At 49.3% G+C, this 18,915-nt stretch overlaps 1 protein-coding gene across 1 annotated transcript in view; it reads left to right on the forward strand.

Annotated features, from left to right (window-relative positions):
* The first annotated feature begins 968 nt into the window (after positions 1 to 968).
* NR3C1 (nuclear receptor subfamily 3 group C member 1) overlaps positions 969 to 18,915 on the forward strand; it is a 60,326-nt gene continuing 42,379 nt past the window's right edge. Inside the window, exons 1-2 of the mRNA XM_082291647.1 lie at positions 969 to 1,192; positions 3,136 to 4,324. Coding sequence (XP_082147773.1) covers positions 3,150 to 4,324 — 1,175 coding nt within the window. The 5' untranslated portion in view covers positions 969 to 1,192; positions 3,136 to 3,149. The remainder of the gene's footprint in view (positions 1,193 to 3,135; positions 4,325 to 18,915) is intronic.

The following is an 18,915-nucleotide window of genomic DNA, read 5'->3' on the forward strand; positions in this document are numbered from 1 at the left end:
CAACAGTTTCCAAAAGTCAATGTGGCCTGTAAAAACATGACTTGGGGGAAAAAAAAAAGGGGAGAAAAAAAAAAAAAAGAGGCCATATAATTGTGCTGTAAAATCTGATCATCTCATCCAACCCCCTGCCAAGGCAGGGTCACCTGGAGCAGGTGACACAGGAACGTGTCCAGGTGGGTTTGGGATGTCTCCAGAGGCAAACTCCATGCCCTCCTTAGGCAGCTGTTCCACCCTCCATGGAAGGAAGTTCTTCCTCATGTAGAGGTGAAACTCGTTGTGTTTGAGTTTATTGCTCCTCGTCCTGTCACTGGCACCGCTGAACAGAGCTGGCACCATCCTCTGACAGCCCTTGGAGATGTTTGTATGGATTGGTGGGATCCCCTCTCAGACTTCTCCGGACTAACCCAGCCCAGCTCCCACAGTATCTCCTCCATCAGAAAGATGCTCCAGACCCCTCAACATCTTCGTGGCCTCCGCTGGACCCTCTGCAGTAGCTCCTTGTGTCTCCTGTAGAGCGGAGCCCAGAGCCGGACACGGGCTCCAGCCGTGCCCCGCAGGGCCGAGCGGGAGCATCGCCCCTTGCCCGGCCCTGCCCGCTCGGGGCCGGCTGCACTTTCCCGTCTCGGCCAACAGGTCGCACCGTTCCCCCTCGGCTGGGGCTGCCCCCGGAGCCGGGCGGCGGCGGGGCCAGAGCCGGGCTGGCCACGGCACAGCAGAACCGAGCCGAGCCGGGACGCGGAGCAGTAGCGGCCGCGGCCGCCCCTCGCCGAGCCCGCTGTCTCCACTCCCTCTCCACGTCGGGGAGGCGGAGGGAGGGAGGGAGAGAGGGAGGGGAAGGGGAGGAGGCGGCCGCCGCCGTCCTCCATTTTGTGGTGGGGGCAGAACCGCCGAGCGCGGCGCTGCCCGGCGGAGGGACGGGGCGGGGAGCGCGGGGGGGCGAGGTCCGCGGCGGCAATTAGCGCTAATTAACGGAGGGGGCGCCGCGGTGGCGGGCAGGGACGGGTCAGGGTCTGGGGTTCGCGGGAGGAGCAGCGGCAGCGGCCGGAGCAGCATCAGCGGGGGGAGCGGTGCTGCCGCCGCCGCGGCCCCCGGAGGGGCGGCTGTTGATCCCCCCCAGCCGGCTGCCGCCCCCGCCGCGGGGCGCGATGGCCGTGGGCGGCTGAAGGAGCCCCAGCGCCCTCCCCCGGACGAGGTAAGGGCGGCGAGGGTCCCGCGGGGGGCTGCGCTTCCCCCAGGGAACTTGGCGGGGGGGGTGGGCTGGCGGCGGTGCCCGCAGGAATGCCCGGGGTGGGGGGAGCCGAGCCGAGCCGAGCCGCCCCCGGCGGAGCCCGGGGCGGGACGGGAGCGGGGGCGGCGGCGGGGCTGCCCCCAGCGGGGCCGCGGGGACCCCCGGCCCGGGCCCCCGGGTGGCCGTGTCCCGGGGGAGCGGGGGGCGCGGGCGGGGAGCGCAGCCGAGCCCCGCGCGGGGCTGGTTTTGCAGAAGTGGGTGTGCCAGGAGACGGCTCAACAGGTCCCGACACATTTCTCTGCAAACTGTACTTTGCGAAGGCGATTTTATTGCAATCCGGCGGTTTTAAGTGTTTGTAGCGTTTTCCGCCCTTCGGCAGAGTCTTGCAGCTGATTTTTGACACGTTTCCTACGCTGGATGATTCGCTGCCTTGGTTTTTTGGGCGTTGGGGAAATTGTCAAATGAAGTAACTACCTTTTCCCTCCCCTTCACGTTAAAAAGGAAAAAGGCAGCGCTGGAGGTAGATAGTTGTATTTTTTCCGGTCGCTGTTGCGTGTCCACCTTAAGCAGCGCAGCAGCTCGGGGGTGCCCCGCTCCCGTTCGCGGCCGTGGTCCGGGCTGCCCGGGGTGTGCGGCTCCCTGGACGCGGCCCTGGGGCTCCATTCCCCCGGGCAGCTCAGGCAGGACCCCCCGGGACCCCCGCTCGGCCGCGGAGGGGCCGCTTGAGGAGCGCCGGGGGCTCCTGGCGCTGAGCCGCTCCCGCCCGGGACGAGCTCCCCAGGCCGGAGCTCGCCGGGGCCACCTTAAGATTTTACACGTGGGGCCTTTTTGTCGCTCGCAGCCTTAACTTTGCACACAGAAATAGCGGCGGGGCCGGGGCTGCCGAGAGCGGCGGCAGAGCCGCGGTGCGACCGGGGCCGTGGGGCTGGAGCGGTGCCCCTGTGCCCGGCGGGGAAGGGACCGGCTGGGAGCGCCGGGGCATTGCCCCCCGGCCGGCCCGGAGTGCGGCAGTGCGGGCTGGGCGCTGCCGGGGGAGGCCGGACACCGTGTCGGAAGTTTGTCGAAGAATGTACAGTGTTTCTCCAAATATTTATGCTCTCCGCTGAAAAAAACACGTAGCAAATTCAAACATCTCAAACTTACGAGGTTTGTTTTCAGTGTTGGGTGTGTTTGGAAGAGCAGCCGTGAGCGGGTAGAGTGTTGGAAGCTAATAAAAATCCTGCTTTATTTTTAGCTAGTTTTTATTTATAAATTTGAGGTATATTTAGAGAATTGTGCGGCGTTTATTGCAAGATGGATGGGTTTCATTTTAAGACTGAACTCGTGTAAAGGTGGCAGACGCTGTGTTTTGTGGTGGGGAGGTCGAGTGGCTCCTGGGGAATGACAAACCACGGAGGTGCCAGCCCTGGGAGCTCCGGACCTGCTCTGGAAGGGGAGAGCTGACTGGGAGAGGTGGCAAATGTGCTCTTCCCCTGTTCAAAGTGTAGTTAAATACCGGGGAAATTTACCTTGCAAAATTTGTAAACCGGGTCCTTTAACAATTCTTACAATTCGTTACTGCGGGGACGGGTGACAAAGCTGGAGAGTGCGTGCAGAGATGTCATGTGCTGTAGCTTGATTCCGAGTTGGGTGCAGGCAGAGTTACCCCTTCATCCACGTTTAGCAAAGCTTTAAAATATGCACTTCCTCCTCACTAGACAGAAAACAAAAACTAAAACCCCCTGAAAACAAACACAGTGTGTTTGAGAGACATGGCACGTGTCAGCCCAGAGCGTGGTGTGCCGTGCCTTTGCTCTTAGAGCAGCTGAGCCAGGTTTGCCAGGCGAAGGATTTAGACTCTTTATTTTAACGCTGTTATTAACGTGTCCTTGCTGTGCTGACTTTGACCGCTTCTGATCTTTTTCTAGTTAATGGTAAAGTAATGGATTCCAAAGAATTGCTTAACCCGTCGGATCAAGACGAAACCAGGAAAAATGCGCTCATCAGTACCAAAGGAGGGATCGTGATGGACTTCCATCCACCCTTCAGGGGTGGAGCTACTGTCCAAGCCCCTGTGTCTACTTCTCCTCTCCCTGCATCTTCTCAGTCGGATTCCAGTCAGCAACCTGCTTTGGCTGACTTTCCGAAAGGATTAGGAAACAATGTGCCTCAGCCAGACCTTTCCAAGGCAGTGTCGCTCTCGATGGGACTGTACATGGGTGAAACAGACGCAAAAGTGATGGGAAACGACCTTGGATTTTCGCACCAGGGCCAAATCGGCATCTCTTCTGGAGAAACGGACTTCAGGCTCCTGGAGGAAAGTATTGCGAGCTTGAACAAGTCGTCGAGCCTGGCCGAGGACGCGAAGGGAACCGCGTCTTCTGACGTGCCCCTCGAGCCGGATTTCCCAGGCATGGCTGGGCGCAGTGTCCCCGCGGAGTCGGGAGCTGCAGTCCAAAGCCAGGTGGGCTCGAATGGTGGCAACTTGAAGTTGTTCTCTGAAGACCAAAGCACCCTGGATATCCTCCAGGATTTAGAATTGCCGCCGGTCTCGCCGGGCAAGGAGCCCAACGGGAGCCCGTGGCGGCTGGACCCGTTGCTCGATGACGGTGGCTTGCTGTCCCCCATATCCGCAGACGACGCCTTTCTCCTGGAAGGAAGTCTTGGCGAAGACTGCAAGCCTCCTCTTTTATCTGACACTAAACCTAAAATTAATGACCGTGGTGACCTTTTACCCAGTTCCAAAATGCCAATGCCTCAAGTGAAAACAGAAAAGGAAGACTTCATTGAACTCTGTACTCCCGGCATCAAGCAGGAAAGCATGGGCCCGCTTTACTGCCAGGCCAGCTTTTCCAGGTCGAACCTGCTGGGTACGAAAGTCTCGGCCATCTCCATCCACGGTGTCAGCACCTCTGGGGGACAGATGTACCACTATGATTTAAATACTGCGTCGCTCTCTCAGCAGCAGGATCAGAAACCAATTTTTAATATCATTCCATCTCTTCCTGCCGGGTCAGAAAATTGGAATAGGTGCCAGGGATCGGGGGACGAGGCGTTGGCTCCACTGGGAACGCTCAACCTCTCTGGCAGACCTGCTTTCTCTAATGGCTATTCGAGGTAATTAGTTTTTGTTGCTCTTTATTAAAATGCTACAAGCGTGTTTAGCACAACTCCATGCATGCTGTATGCATGTTGCTTGGTCTTTTTTTGCCTTTTTTTTCCTTTTCCATTTGGTATGTGTGGCTGATCAGACATCACTGGGGAATATTTATCCCACAGTACAACAGCAGCTTTAAGCAACTACGCAATTACTGGTATTAAAGGGAAGAAAAGTGGAGGGGAGCTGGCATGCTTTAAAAAGTAAATAAATAAAAACAAAACTTCCAAGATACAGCCTAGAGGGAAAATCGAGTATGTGGTAGCAGGATCCATACACAGGCAGTATGGAAGGAAGTATTTAAGTGTATACAAAAGCTCCTTCGTTCCCAGGGGTTAGGGGATCAATCACTGTGGGCTTTTTTTCCTTCCTAGCATTACTTAAATGTTATGCACAAAAATAACTTGGTTGCTGGGTAAATTTCTAGAATTACATTTAAGCTGAACTCAAGTTTTCGCTGTGCTCGGTATCGCATTTACCTTACATGGACAAGAAGATTCCGAGTGGGAAATACTCAGCAGCTTGTTCAATAACTACGTTTAAAGAGATAAGAATATTTGCAGAGAGATTTAAACATACCTGGAATTTAACTCCTGAGCAGAACGGCAGGAAGGCTGCTGGGAGGGGGGGTTTGGGGAGCTGGTTCGTACCTACGGCAGTGCCTTGGTGGTGGTGTTCCCTATGAGTAATCCAGGGGTGCAGCTATTCCAGGGAAAGGCTCCTGGAGGAGCAGCGTGGCCGGGGCAGCTGTGCTCGGCTGGGAATGGTTCAGTTCCAGCGGAACACCCAGTTGTGTTTCCCTCAGCTGTTCTGTGTTTAACAACTACTTGCATGAGCAGCGTGGGGCCTCCATGGAGGAGGGGGATTTTGTGGAGTCTGTTAGAAAATGCCTCTGCAAGCCCCTATGCAGAAACACGGTATTTGTAGGCTTTTAATGAAGGATCTGGTTTAATATTCTGGGTTTTATTGCCCTGCTGACAATTGATCCCCAGGGTGTTCCCTGCCGGTCCTGGGGCTCTCCCTCTACGATATTTGCTCCATTTTCCCATGGTTGGAATGAAGCATGTGAGGATTTCTTTGTTTAAGAAAGACAACTTCTAGCTTGCTTTCATTCTCAATTTCTCTAATAGGTTTTAATTTCTGTTGTGAATGTGATTCTTTTTCTTTGAAGTGTTTAAAGCAATTTGTAATGTAAGAGATCCAGAAAAGAAAATCAAAATCTCTGGATAGATTCTACCTTGATACATGAATATTGAGTGTGTCTTACAATTTATTTTGACAAAGTAGAAATGCTTTGTGCTAATCTTTTGCGTAATTAGTCCAATTCCTTGTTGTGTTCAGTTTGTTTCATGGGGATTTTTTTAGGGAGTTCATTTCCTCTGCTCTCACTGTACCTTTTAAGATAATCATAAACTCTTTGTCAAAGCAAGAAGTGTTTCTGTGTTGGGGAGGAAGGTTTCAGGGGCAGTTTAAATAAGCAGGTTCCCCAGACATAATGGGAGTGTCACTTTTGAGGATAATCCTGGGGAGGTGCGGTGGTGTTGTGCAGGGCTGTGTAGGCAGAGCCCCACGCACTCACGGGGGTTAACACGGGGGTGTCTGCCCGGCTCCGGGGAGTTCCAGGCACCGGCGTTGTGTCCTGTGCCTGTGATCCGGAGGGATGGAGAGCTCGTCTGGGGGGTGACCGTGGGCAGAGCTGCTCCTGGAGGGAACGGGCGAGCAGGGGCAGATGTTGTGGTGCTGTCTGGAGCAGGCTGGGGGCGGCGTTGGGGCACGGAGGGCAGGAGTGCAGGCAGGGCTGGCAGTGCCCGGGACAGCCCAGGGAATGTCCCGGAGCATCCCAGCACCAGCTGCCTCCTCCACTGCCCAGTGTTATCCACGCTGGGGCTCGAGCGTTGACGTTCTTGTGTCCTGAAAGGTCATCTTACATTTTATTGCTTCCTTTTTGCTGTAAGATAATGGATTTTTTTTTTTCTTTATAGAATGTGTAAAGAATTTTGAGGTGGCTCCTAGTTGAGCTTTGCATAAAAATACATTATTCACAGCTTTGTGGAAGCTGTTCTTACTTCCCAAGGATTTTTATATACTTAAACTACAAAGTCTGGTTCTAAAAACAGCATTGTTTGGGTTTGCTTTATTATTTTTATTCCATAACATTCAGGCAATTCCATCTTCCTTTTACAGTGTTTGAGATATTAATGAACCTTGTGTTTTAAGCAGGATTTTTTTTTTTCTTCCTGAACATTGCCAGAAATACTTGGTCTAAACTGGGTTAGTTTAAGGTGATGTATTGTGGATTTGTTTGTTTTTCTTGCAGAAGACTTAACAAAATTGGCATTTGTTTTAGAAACAAAGGAAGGACTCACTTGCCAGATTCCCGTGGTCTGGGGTTTTTTTAGGTACTAAATGTGAGAGGTGGAGGCTGAGGTTTTGAGAAGCTTCAGGTTCCAGGAGGAAATACTTTTTTTGTTGGTAGAATTGTCTGCTAATAACATATTAATTGTAGACTGAACATAGGGGAAGAAAAGCTGGAGTTCAGCCCTGGTGTTCAGGTTGTATTTAATCTGCCTGTTTAATGGCAGGCCTGGAATGTACCTTTGTGTCCACTCAGGCTGGAATTGATGTCATGCCATTTTTGAGTGATTTTGCTCCTCCAGCTGCTGGCTTTAATGAGACAAGTGATAATCAGGCCCAAGAAAACCAATCAATTGCAGTGAACTGCGGGAGGGATCCAGAAGTTAACAAGCAGAATGCAAACTTCAGGAATTTGATTAATGGGAATGAATTGGCAATAATCAATAAACTGTTGCCGGTGGAAGAGTCAGTCAGTGCTTGTGCTGAGCTGCAAATCCTCCTGCAGAAACACTGAGCTGCAGCTCCTCAAACTCCAGATCCTGAGCAGCGGGGAGGCTCCGGCCGGCGGGACGGCTTTGTCTGGGATCGCTCCGGGGTCTCCCATCTGAGTGAGTGGAGTGAATGAAGAAGGTGGATAGAATAAAAGGGGGGAAAAAGTAGGCTAACAGGCAGTTTACCTTAGATTGTCTTTAATGGCAGCTGGAAGAGGAGTAAATCGCGCTGCAGCGCTTCACTGAGGAGTTGGAGGGTTTGCTGGCGCCCGTCTCCGATGGGATGTTACTGTGATTTATTACACAAATCCAGGGAAAACTGTTCCATTTTAAGGAAATGGCTTTAGCAACACACACTCGTGGGGCTCTTGCATGGTATATACATTAAATCCTTTGCTCAACTCCTATTGCTCTGACTTCCTGGAGATGTGGCTTGTTGTGGAGGGAGTGAAGGATGCCGAGAAGCAGCCCAGCAATGCAGGGTTTGCTCCTACAGCCAGAAACTGGGCCCCACTGGCAGTGTTACGGCTTCTCTTATTACAGTTGAAATAATTCCTAGTACTTAAGCTTGTGGGGGATAAGGATTATTAAGGAAGTTTAAGAAAGGGCAAGAGCTGAGAGAAGCCATTAAAGAGGAGGAGAGTCTGGAAGGAGGAAAAGTTTTGCTGGTCAGTTGTGATCCAGAGCCTTGCTTCCAAAAGTTGCCTTTCTATCCTTAACTCTTTAACTGGGATTCTTTTTGGACTCAGGTGCTGTGTGAGAAGGAAGGGGAAAAAAAGGGATTGTTTGCCAGCAGTGGTAAAGGTCAGTTGTCCGTTTGTCTTCCCGCTCTGTTTCCCTCGGCTGCTGGCCAAGGCCAGTGGCTTGGCAGGGCTGGATGCAGTGCTTTAAGTGCTGCCTGACTCAGCAGTGTATAATGTATGGGACATCCGGAATTGGGGCTTTTTTAATAATTCTATTTTGATATAAAACCCAGACGTGTTATTTGGAGTGCTCAGGGTTCCAGTAGTCTGTGTTGTGATTTGTCAGCTTAATGTAATACTGTACTCAGGGGGTTGAGTCTGGAAGTACATGGCAAGAAATCCACTTGTTTTGGCAGAAAGGGATGAATCAGGAATGTCCTGCAGAATGTGCTCTAAGGTGCTCTGGAAAGGTAACTAGATAAATGAGAGGTCATGTAAGACATAGTCCACTTCTCCCAGTTTTGGCTGATCCTTCCATCGAGCTCACAGCCAAGTAGGTTGTTGTAAGTCCAGCCCAAATTGCTAACTCCTGCAAATTTATTTCTCTCTACAATAATTTCTATTTTAAACCTAATTCTGGCTTATAAAACAATCTTATTTCTGTTGTCCATTCAATTTTTCTTTATTTATCTCCATGGTTAAACCCCTTGTACTCCTCTCCTGCTGGCAGTGAAGGCAAAGCGGTGGTTGAACAAGTCCTATTCATGAATCTTCTCAGAAATGTGAAATACAGGTATTATCCAACTCCTACATTGTATATTTACCATGCTAAAGATTACTTTTACAGTGAGAGCAATTTATCTTGGGGGAAGCAAATTCCCCTTCTTCCTTGGATTATTGCTGCTCCTTCTGGAGATGAACAAGTGGTGCATATTCTGTGTGTATATGTGTAACTGCAAACTGGAATTATTTCTGCACTTTAAAAGGTTCCCAAGTCCTCCTGCCTTCCTGGGTCCAGTTTTATAGCTGCTGCTGAGTATGGTGGTAGCGTTCCTCCTCACAAAGCCGTTGCTTTGGGGGAACATTCATTTTTGGGGTAGTTGAAGCCTGCCCGAGCTGCTGTCCCACCCCGATGTGCCGCTGTAGTGTCGTGTATGCGTTCTGCAAACGGTCCTCGTGGCATCGGTCTTGAGGAAGGCAAGATCCCAATAAAATCCTGTTTTCAATCCAAGTTACGAGCAGTGGGAAAAGCTTTGTAGAGCCATAGTTACCATTACTTTGAGTTTATACTAATAAAATAGCTGCGAGTGTGTCACCTCTGGTGTAGAGAAGTGAACTTGGAAATGCCTTTGTAAAGCGATCAGCTTGGAACTCAGAAGCACAGAACAAGTGTGTGTGCAACAAGGTGCTTTCTGAGAAGAACACTTCGATGTGCTGAACACCAGACCCAGGGAGTTTGGGTTAAGCTCTCTTTGATTTCCCAGCCTTTGTCTCCCAGAGTCTCAAGTATACAGATTCTAATCTTATTTACTGAAGAATTAATGTGTGGCACAGTTGCATATACAGGTTATTGTTCTCATCCCAGGGATTTTCTGGCTGATTTGCTGTAGTATGAGATCCACTGATAACCATTTGTAATAGTCACTGTAATGTGAGATCCACTGATACCCTTTTATAACACAGCCTTTGCTTAAATAGCCAAGGCCCTCGCAGACCAGGAGTTAATCCTGTTCTCAGTGCTGGGTTCTGGAAATACTGGTCAGATGCTGTCAGTGGAGGGCCTCATCCCCCTGGGACAGGAGTGAACCAGTACAGCTGGAATAGATGACACATGCAAAAAAAGAGTAATTTCATCTCATTGTCTTGGCTCTGACTCCAGAGCAGCTCGTTTGGGGTATCTGTGGGAAAAAACGAAACACAAACTCTACGGTTTTTTTTGCCCATATGTGACAAATTGTGACCGTGGCATTGCTGGTCACCTGCAAAGGGATGTCAGCAGAGGGTCACCTGCATGGAGCGAGCTCCATCCATGTGTTGGAGCACTTGGCACCACAGACTGGAGAGGCAGCTGGAAGGCTCTGGACGTGCAGCTCTCGCTGCCTGTGGGCAGGAGAGCCCCCGGGTGCGGGTTGGCCCCGTGTGTCACCAGTCCAGCGCCTGGGTCCGTACTGGGGGGCGAGTCGCTGTGTCCCCAGAAGTGCAGGGCTGGGCTGGGAGGGCAGTTCAGCACAGTTACTGTGTCTCTCCTGGGGGTTTTCCTCCTTACCTGACCTTCACTCTGGGGAAGGTGGTGTGCCTCTGTCTCCCACATTCTGGTCTGCCTCAGCTCCCACTGACCTCTGCCATGACATTTCCTGAAGGGATTCCATCCCTCGGTGAAGCAGTGTCTCCTTGTGCTCAGGCCATGGCTGTATTGCTTGAAATAGAGCTATAAAACACCACAACAAAAGATTTTCCTCCCTCTCCTGTGGCCTGTCCCGCCGGCTGTGTCACCTCCGTGTCCCAGAGGTGTCTGGCAGAAGCAGGAGGAGCAGCTGCAGCTCCTCTGGCTCAGGGAGCCATAAACCTGGAGCTGGGCTTTGGAATGGAGGGGATGGAGACGAGGTCAGGTTTGCTCGCTGCTCGTGTGTGAGGCGAGTTTAGATTCCAGGACACGCTGTTACTTACCCAGGATATCATGTAGAGTTCTATAACCCTGGCGCCTTAAATCAATAATCACCACAATTGTGTGGATTTCTGGAGGAAATTATGCTCTTCAGAAGTCACCTTGACATCGTGTGTGGAGAATGTTTCTGTACCAGCCCACTGCCTTTTTAATATAGCCAGTGCCAACAGGTTGCCATTAAACCTCCAGATTCCAGCTGTACCTGTGGAGCTCCCAGTCCTTGCTAAATCTTCCTAGAAAATTACAGTCCTGATGTATTTTGGAAATTAATATGCCACAAACTGCTGATACTTTGCTGTGGGGATGCAATATCATATACAACTTCCCCTTTTTGGTCAAATACCTGAGTTTTTGTAAGATTGTAGAGGCAAAAGTACTGTCGGGGAAGGAATTCTAAAATAATGATCGTGTCTTTCTTGAATTCAGTTCACTGCTACTGTAATTTAGTAATGAAAACGAGTTTCATATTGGATTTTACAGTAATACATTCTTCATACTATTTGTAATATGTTTGTACAGTTACTGTGTGTCAGAAAACAGCTGGAGATCATCAAATTTCTGCACCACGGTCACACAAGATTTAATATGAAACTTGTGAGCAGCAGGGCGCCATTTACTCTTGTGTTGCTTTATTCAGATACTTCTTATTTCTGTTGCTTTTATTTGTGTAACTGAGTTTAAACTTAGCAAGTATTGCTCAGGATGGGAGTTTTAAAAAAGAAATGAGGGCACAAATGAGTAGTTTGCCTCAAGATACTACTTGGGAAACTCAGAAGTATACTGTAGAGTCAAGGAGGAGCAAATAATGAAGTATCAGTGAAGTCTGTTATCTATTCAAGAAGCAAATAGTGGAAGTGATTTCACAGCTCCCTGGCTTGGCTTTCTTTTTTCCAGGAAACCTGGGAAGGGTCCTGTCATTGTCTTTACCCAGAGGATCTCTTGTGGTGCACTTCAGGATGCAGCAGGGACTTCAGTCTTTTCTTATTAGAAACTTTGTGGGCAGGGGTGATCTGGGGGTTTCTGTGTGCATTTCTGTCTGTAAATGTTTGAATCCCTGTTTCTGCTGGCAGTTCTCATGGAGCAGAGGGGCTGGAAGGCAGATGACCTCTTTGCTCACAAGTGGGCAGTAGCTTGGCTGATGAGAGGGATGTGAAAACAGGATGTCTGGGGTTAGAAATTCCACGAAATTTTTAGAAAATGAGGTTTTGGTCTTGGATGAGAATCCTCCAGCCATTACACGGCTCCTTTCCAGCTGTGTGGATTGGGTATGACAGGGGAGGGCTTCCATGGATCTCCTCCTTCCCAGCTGGACATTTGGGAGGGACAGGGCTGCTTATGGTGTGTGTGCACCTGGCCGTGCTTTGAGCTTCAGCCCCTTGAGAGCTCTCCAAAGCCTGTGTGCTGTCTCCTTGCCTTCCCCTGCCCTCACAGCCTGCTTTGAGAAGACGACTGTGAAGTTTGGGGGTTCTCGGGGAGTTTTGTTGCCGAGCTCCAGCAGGTCCTCTCCGCCCTGAGCAGGGAGTCTGGAATCTGTGACGGAAAAGAGCAGCTGATGTGGTTTATTTTTGCTGTCACGGCTTGGAGAACCTGCTCCAAGGTGTGGTGGTGTGTAGGGATGTAGTAATAGGGTCTGGAAGGGCTCGGCGTGGCCGGGGAGCTGTGCCAGGGCTGCGCTGCTGGAGCGCGTCCGACGCCGCGGTGCCGCCGGGCTCGTGGGGAGCTGCTCGGGGTGCTGGGGTGGGCAGTGGCACCTGGGGGTGCTGGGGTGGGCAGTGGCACCTGGGGGTGCTGGGCTGAGCCTGCTGCTGTGCCAGCTGCCTCTGCCTCATCCCCGACACCTCGGCGAGAGGAGAACTGGCGGTGTGGCCGAGGAGGAGGGCGGTGTTCCGATGGATGCGGTGCCAGGAAAGGGTTGGGGGGGTCTCCCCCATCACTTAAAAATGAGGGGGGGTGTGAGTACAGCTGTAATGTATTAAACTCTACATTTTATTTATGATTTCAGTAGCTTCTCAGTTGGTCAGTTGGTGTAAATTCACGGTAATGTATTTTATGTCAGCACACCTGTCCACAGGCACGCTGTCCATTGCTGTGTACCCATATATTTTTTTCCTCTTGCTTATTTTGGTTTTTTTTCCCCTAAGCATTTGTTACCTTTCTGAAGCAGTAACTTCCTAAAGCCATCAGCAAAAGTTTTGAATAAACCCCTGCTGAAAATGTGCATGTTCTGCATGCACATGTGTGGATTTGTTGTGCAAGAATGCAGTCCTGGCTTGTTAACTTCAAAAACAAAAACCAAAACTAAATAAAGGACAGAACTTGCAGATTTGATAGTTTCATGTTGATTTCAGTTTGCATGTCGATTGCAGTTTCCTATTACCCTGCTGTTGTTTTCTCTCTTGTATTTTTTTTGTGGTTTACTTTTGCTACCAAGGCCTTCGATGGTTTGTTTTGCTTGTTGAATTTCTGTTAATCTTGTGTTCTGTATGAATTGCTCCCAGATTAATTGTGCTGTCCCCATATGAGGGTTACATAGATATAATTAGACTTTTTTTTATAAAGGACTCTGCATCTTGGTTCTCTTAAAACATGGAGTAGATTAGAATATAAGCCAATATGAGAAAAAGTCTTATCTGAAAACAGACTTCTAAAACAGCTTTAAAAATCAGAAATCTTAAACTTCGTATCCAGAATAGTTTTTGGATGCTGAAGATCTGTGGAGTTTAATTTCTCTTCACACCTTGATTTTGGTAAGATGATACATGTTTATGATGTTTGTTGAAACAATAGCGTACTGGGGGATGTATTGGCTGTTGGTGAGGATTGGCAGTGGTCCAAATGATGGCACTGGAGTTGCCTTTGGGGTTCCCCAGACCTGGTTTTTGTTAAAATGTCACTTCCAGACAGAATCATTTAGGTTGGAAAAGATCTCCCAGCCCATTGAGTCCAAGCTGTGCCCGATCCCCACCTTGTCACCAGCCCAAAGTGCTGAGTGCCATGTCCAAGTTGTTCTCAGTACCTTGCTGGGATTGCCAAACATAAATTAAAATTAGTTTGTAGAGAATGATCTTACATCTTTGCCTTTTGATTAATAAATGATGTAATCTTTTTTGAGGCAAAGGGGAGACTTGCAGTGCTTTTGGGGTTATTTGCTTTGACCAAACAATCCTTTAAAAGAAAACTGAAGATTAAATTGATGCTGTTATTTGAAGCAGCACAAAGTGTAGACGTGATCTTGGATTACAGATAGGCTCTCCCAGCTGGAATAGCACTACTGCTTTAATCCATATTTCAGCAGAGGCTTTTTCTCTGACCTACTTTGTCCCAGCCCAGCCCAGGCTTTCGAGAGGTCCCTTGGCCATCTTGACTGTGGGGGGAAGTTCTCTGGTGTAGGGTGTGAGTCCTGTTCTGGTGTGAGGTCCATTGGTTTCATTTTTGTGCTGCTTTATGAATTCTGTCCTTCCTGGACACGTGTTTCTGCTAAGCCCCACACATCTGCCATTTTCTGAACTGAAAAGGAAGCTTCTCTGACACCTTCTTTTTTTAACAAAACCCATCTAACAAGTTCTGTGTTGAATTAGTTTCCATAGCTGGAGAAGACAAGTCTGTTCTCATGCAGTGCCAGGTGATTTGCAAGTTCTGTGCATGATTTGATAAAAAATTTAGTTCTGAAACTCCCTCATCTAAAATGTAAGTGTTGTAAGAACCCGAGTGCTTGGAATTCTGTATTATGAGTAGCAGAGCATTCTTTTTTCAGCTCTTGTTGAAGGGAGCAGTTAATATTAGGATGCCTGCACTGACAACATCCTGAGTCATCAAGATACTTGACAGCTACTTTCCAACCAGAGCAACTGGTTTGACAAATGAGCTTGGACTTATTTTATCACTTTAAAGATAAATCTTTAAAGACTCTTTTAACGCGTTAAAGGTTGGGACATCTGATATTTTATTAAATAACAATCTGGAGGTTTCTAAGTCCACTTATTTTTGTGCCTCAGCTTGTTCCGTGTTGCAGATCAAAGCCCCAGCTGAGTTGCACGGCATACCAGTGGGGAGGAGGAAGTGACTGGGTTTCTATTCCTGGCTGACCCCAGCCTCGGAACCAAGGAAGAGCTTTAAAGGAAATGCAGCATTCAGCTCTCTGAATCTTTCCAAGTATTCATAAGTGCTACCAGCACTGGCTTCCTGCATGCAGCGTTTCAAGGTGTGGACATCTTAAAACTGTCCTAATTTCAAAATGAAACAGGGGTAACAAGGGAAACCCTAAACTTTGTGGAAATAGCAAAACTTGAAATTCCAGATTTTATCAAAAACATCCAAAACATCCTGTTTTTACCTGGCAGGCAGCTCTGCAAGCCCAGCCAGGGTGGGAGGTGGTGGGAGGAGGTGGGTGGGAAGAGGTGGCTGGAGCCCAGTGGGGCTGCTGGCACATGGTCTGGGCCCCTTCAGCGTGGGCAGGGAGAGCTCCATGGGAGCAGTGCAGAGCCTGTGGTCCCCTGGGTGAGGATAGCTTCTCCCAGCAGACCTGGAGGAGCTGCCAGCCCTCAAAGATGTTGTCTTCAATGAACCAGCCACCGTGACGGGGCACAGGACATTGAGCACTGTGGCTTGGGAGCCCAGCTTTGGCCCTTGGCAGAGGGGTAGGCTGTAAACCTGTAAGGTCACTGAGCACGTGGAGGCTCTTGCGAAAGAGCTGTCCTTGCTCCTGGAAGGAAAACATCCCTTCATCTTGTGTCCTGGATTTCTCTGAGGTTGTCAGTGAGCTGTGAATCCCATCGACCTGAATAGATTGGAATAGTTTTTTTTTTCTCTTTCCTTTAAGACTTCGACAGGCTTCCTTGCCAGAGGCCTTTTCCAAAGAAAGAACCCAACGACCCTCCCCCTCCCCCCCAGGCTGTCCTGGAACTGGCAGAGCAATTCTTTCGTGGGCTGGAGAGCTGGGCAGCCTGGGCAGGGTTTGGTGGTGAGGAGTCGCTGTCCCTGCGGGTCAGCGCCGGGGTAGAGGGGGAGTGTGCACACAGGTTTCTGGGTTAGCTGATACTGAGCTATTTCGGGTGCTGAGTGCCAGGCTGGAAAGCTCTGCGAGCACAGAGCTGTGCGGAGAGGGAGCTCCAGCTGGAAAATGTAAGGCTGTGAGCCTCGGGAATATTATCCGTGCATCGCTTGCGCAGGATGGAACTCGGAGCTGGCAGCTGGGACTCGGGAAGGGGTTCTGGGTTGTCACTGATCATCCTGGGACACCCATAGCTCAGTGTGAGCAGCCCAAAAGGTGGATGGGAGCGTTTGTCACCTTGGAAGGATGGAGGAGGACCTGTGGCTGTGCTCGGTGAGCCTCGGCGTGCTCCCATCCCAGCACTGCCCCTTCCATACTGCTTGCTCCTGAGTGGGGTTGATGAGTTCCTAACTGGCTGCCAGAACACTTCTGTGCATGGGTTTGTCTCCAGTGCTTGAGAAATTGTCCCCAAATGCCACCGAGATAAACAGCCAGAATGGAGGGGGGAGAACGACAAATTCAGGCTGGTTGTGGTGATGTCTTCCTGCATAACATTTTTTCCTTTCCTTATTTTTGTTACTGGGATATTCACGTGTGTGTGTTCCCCCCACCCCATGTGGTAAATTCCATCCTTCATTTTGTCTTCAAAATTGCAAGTAAGTCAAGGTGATTATAGGAAACAGGCTCTTCCAGCTGCTGCCTGGGGAAATTCCTAGGGGCTTGAAAGCCATCCTTCACTTCTTTCGTGCTGCAGTCATCATTCCAGAGACACCTAGGAAATTAAAATCTTCTATTATGAAGATGGTTGCTCTGTCACACATGTTATCATCAGTAATTTGCCTGGCTGTCCCTGTTGTCCCCACATGCTTTGGATTGCTGTACCAACACTGAGGAATGTTCTTTTCCCTTCTATGCTGCTGCCCCAGATGTGCCACCAAAAGCAGCCAGACCCTAGTTCAGCAAAAATCAGAATTTTTCTCCAGTTTAACTGCAAGGAATTTGTAGTAAATAGAATAAATATCAATTTAATAGAATTAATACAAATTTTTAACTGAACTGTAATCTTTCAAAGTATTTTCTACAAACACAGCATATATTGTTCAAGAAAAATGAGAACTTGATCGTGTTCTAGCCATTCCAGTAGTTTATTTTTCTTTTCCAGATGCCAAGGATAGAACTTGGTACTCTCCTCTCTCTAATCATTCTTTCCCAGGGAAGGTGATTATGTTTGTTGTTCCTGTGTTAACAATGTGCTGTGGTACTTCAGACTCCTTGTTTTGAAGGTGCATTAAATCCGAGTGGTTTCCAAGGTGAGAAATTGGGCTGCTTGGAAGGAGCTGGCTCTGGTTTTGGGTGTTTGGAACAGGTTGTGGTTGGGATGCAGAGGGGCAGAGCTGCGGGGCAGGTCCGTGGGCTCCCAGGGAGCAGATCCCTCCTCAGACGTTCTCGTGTGTGCAGTACATTGTGTTACTGCTGTACATTTCCCAGGATGGTGGTGAATCTCTAACAGTTTTCCCAGAATTGTAGTTTTAGTGAATAAAGCTGTTCTCGATGCTGAAGTGGGGAATGGAGTTGGGAATCCTTTGCGTATTTGTGCCTGGAGGGAGTTCCTAATTCTTTCCAATAGAAAGTCATCGTGCAGATACTGCAGAGCATTAATTGCTTGGTCTTAGCCTCGCACAACATGTGAAAATTAACAGTAATACAAACAAGCTGATGATGAGACACTGCACTGGGAGACATTGTGTTAAAATGAGAATTATTGGCTTCTCCAGCCTGCATTTTGAAGACCTTTTCATGCCCATAAGTGAGACCAGGCTGGGAGCAGCTGATGGCTCCAGCCTCCCTGGCTGCTGCTCTGCTCCAGGGCACGTTGCTTTGCTGTTATTTCTGCAGCTCAGTCAGGCAGGGCTTTCAGATAACGTCAAAGGCAGTATTTTTCCGGTTTAAGTCAGTCTTCGGGCAGTGATGTCCTTGCTGTAGGATGCCACAGTTTGTTCACAGCAGTGGAAGAGCAGAGCTGTGTGACCGCAGAGCAGTTTCTGTGGCTGGAGCAGGTTCTCAAGGAAGTGCTGTTCCCCTGTTCTCACTGCCCTGGACTACCCAAGATGCTCCTTCTCACAGCCCTGTCGCTTGGCCTGAGCACTTGAATTTCTTTGGACTCTTCAGAAGTAGCTGTTCAAACCAAACCTGTTTGTTGCTTTTACTTTCTGTTCATGGAAGAACTGCAGAACACTATTACTTTCCTCTTTCTGCAGGTGCCTCAGTTGTCACCTGCCTTTATTAATGCCTTTGCAGCATCACGCTCACCAAGCTGCTGCTGTTTGGGGAGGGGCTGTGTCTCTTACCATCCTTCATCTCAAAAATTGGAGTCAAATGTTCCATTATAATTTTGTAGCACTCCAGCAGTGACACATTCACCTTTTATTTTGGATCTCTGAGTAGGTGAAGTCTCTACTTTCTTTTTTTATTATCACTGGTACAGTGAAGACGGGATCATAGAATGTCTTGGGTTGGAAAGGATCTCAAAGCTCATCCAGTGCCACCCCCTGCCATGGGCAGGGACACTTTCCACTGTCCCAGACTGCTCCGAGCCCCATCCAGCCTGGCCTTGGGCACTGCCAGGGATGGGGCAGCCACAGCTGCTCTGTGCCATGGCCTCACCCAAAATCCCATCTAACCCTTCCCTCTGTCAGTTTAAAGCTTTCCCCAGGCCCATGCAAAAAAGGAAAGTGCCTTTTCTCTCCTTCTAAGTAACCTTTTGCCAGTCCAAGTTTCAGTTTTCAGGCCAGTCTGGATTGTGCAATTGCCTTTGATAAATAAGCAGTGTCTGGGTTTGCATTTGACAGGACAGGCATGTTGGCATTCACTTGGTGAAGCCTTTTGGCTTCTTCATCCCAGTGATGCTTTTTTCTGTTAAATCACCAGCTGTGATTATATCACTTACTGTATGCAAGTCCATTTTAAGTTTTCTGTTATGAAGCTTAGATTAGAAGGCACAAATAGAATGTCCATAGTTGATGTTTAATACTTTTAGAGAAGTAACATGCCAGTTTTATCTCAGGGTAGACATGCAAATGTGAGACAAACATTTTGAGTCACAGGTTTGAAGGCTGTTGGTCAGTCCCAGCCTGTGGGACAAGATTAGAGTGTCTGGTTATGAGAGATGGTTGAGGATCGAGTCGTCTTCTTGACAAACCACGGGTGTTGTAACTGTCCATGGAAATGCGGAGGAGATCTCGGCTGCTATCACCTGCCAGCTCCTTATCAGCTCTCCTGCAGCCTGTGCCGCTGTAATCACGGAGCAGGATTAGCACGGGCTGGTGGGCATCGTGTGCAGCTGCAAATCCAGCCCAGCAGCACCTGC

The sequence above is a fragment of the Coloeus monedula genome (assembly GCF_965178545.1).
Source record: "Coloeus monedula genome assembly, chromosome: 15".
NCBI classification, from domain to species: Eukaryota; Metazoa; Chordata; class Aves; order Passeriformes; family Corvidae; genus Coloeus; species Coloeus monedula.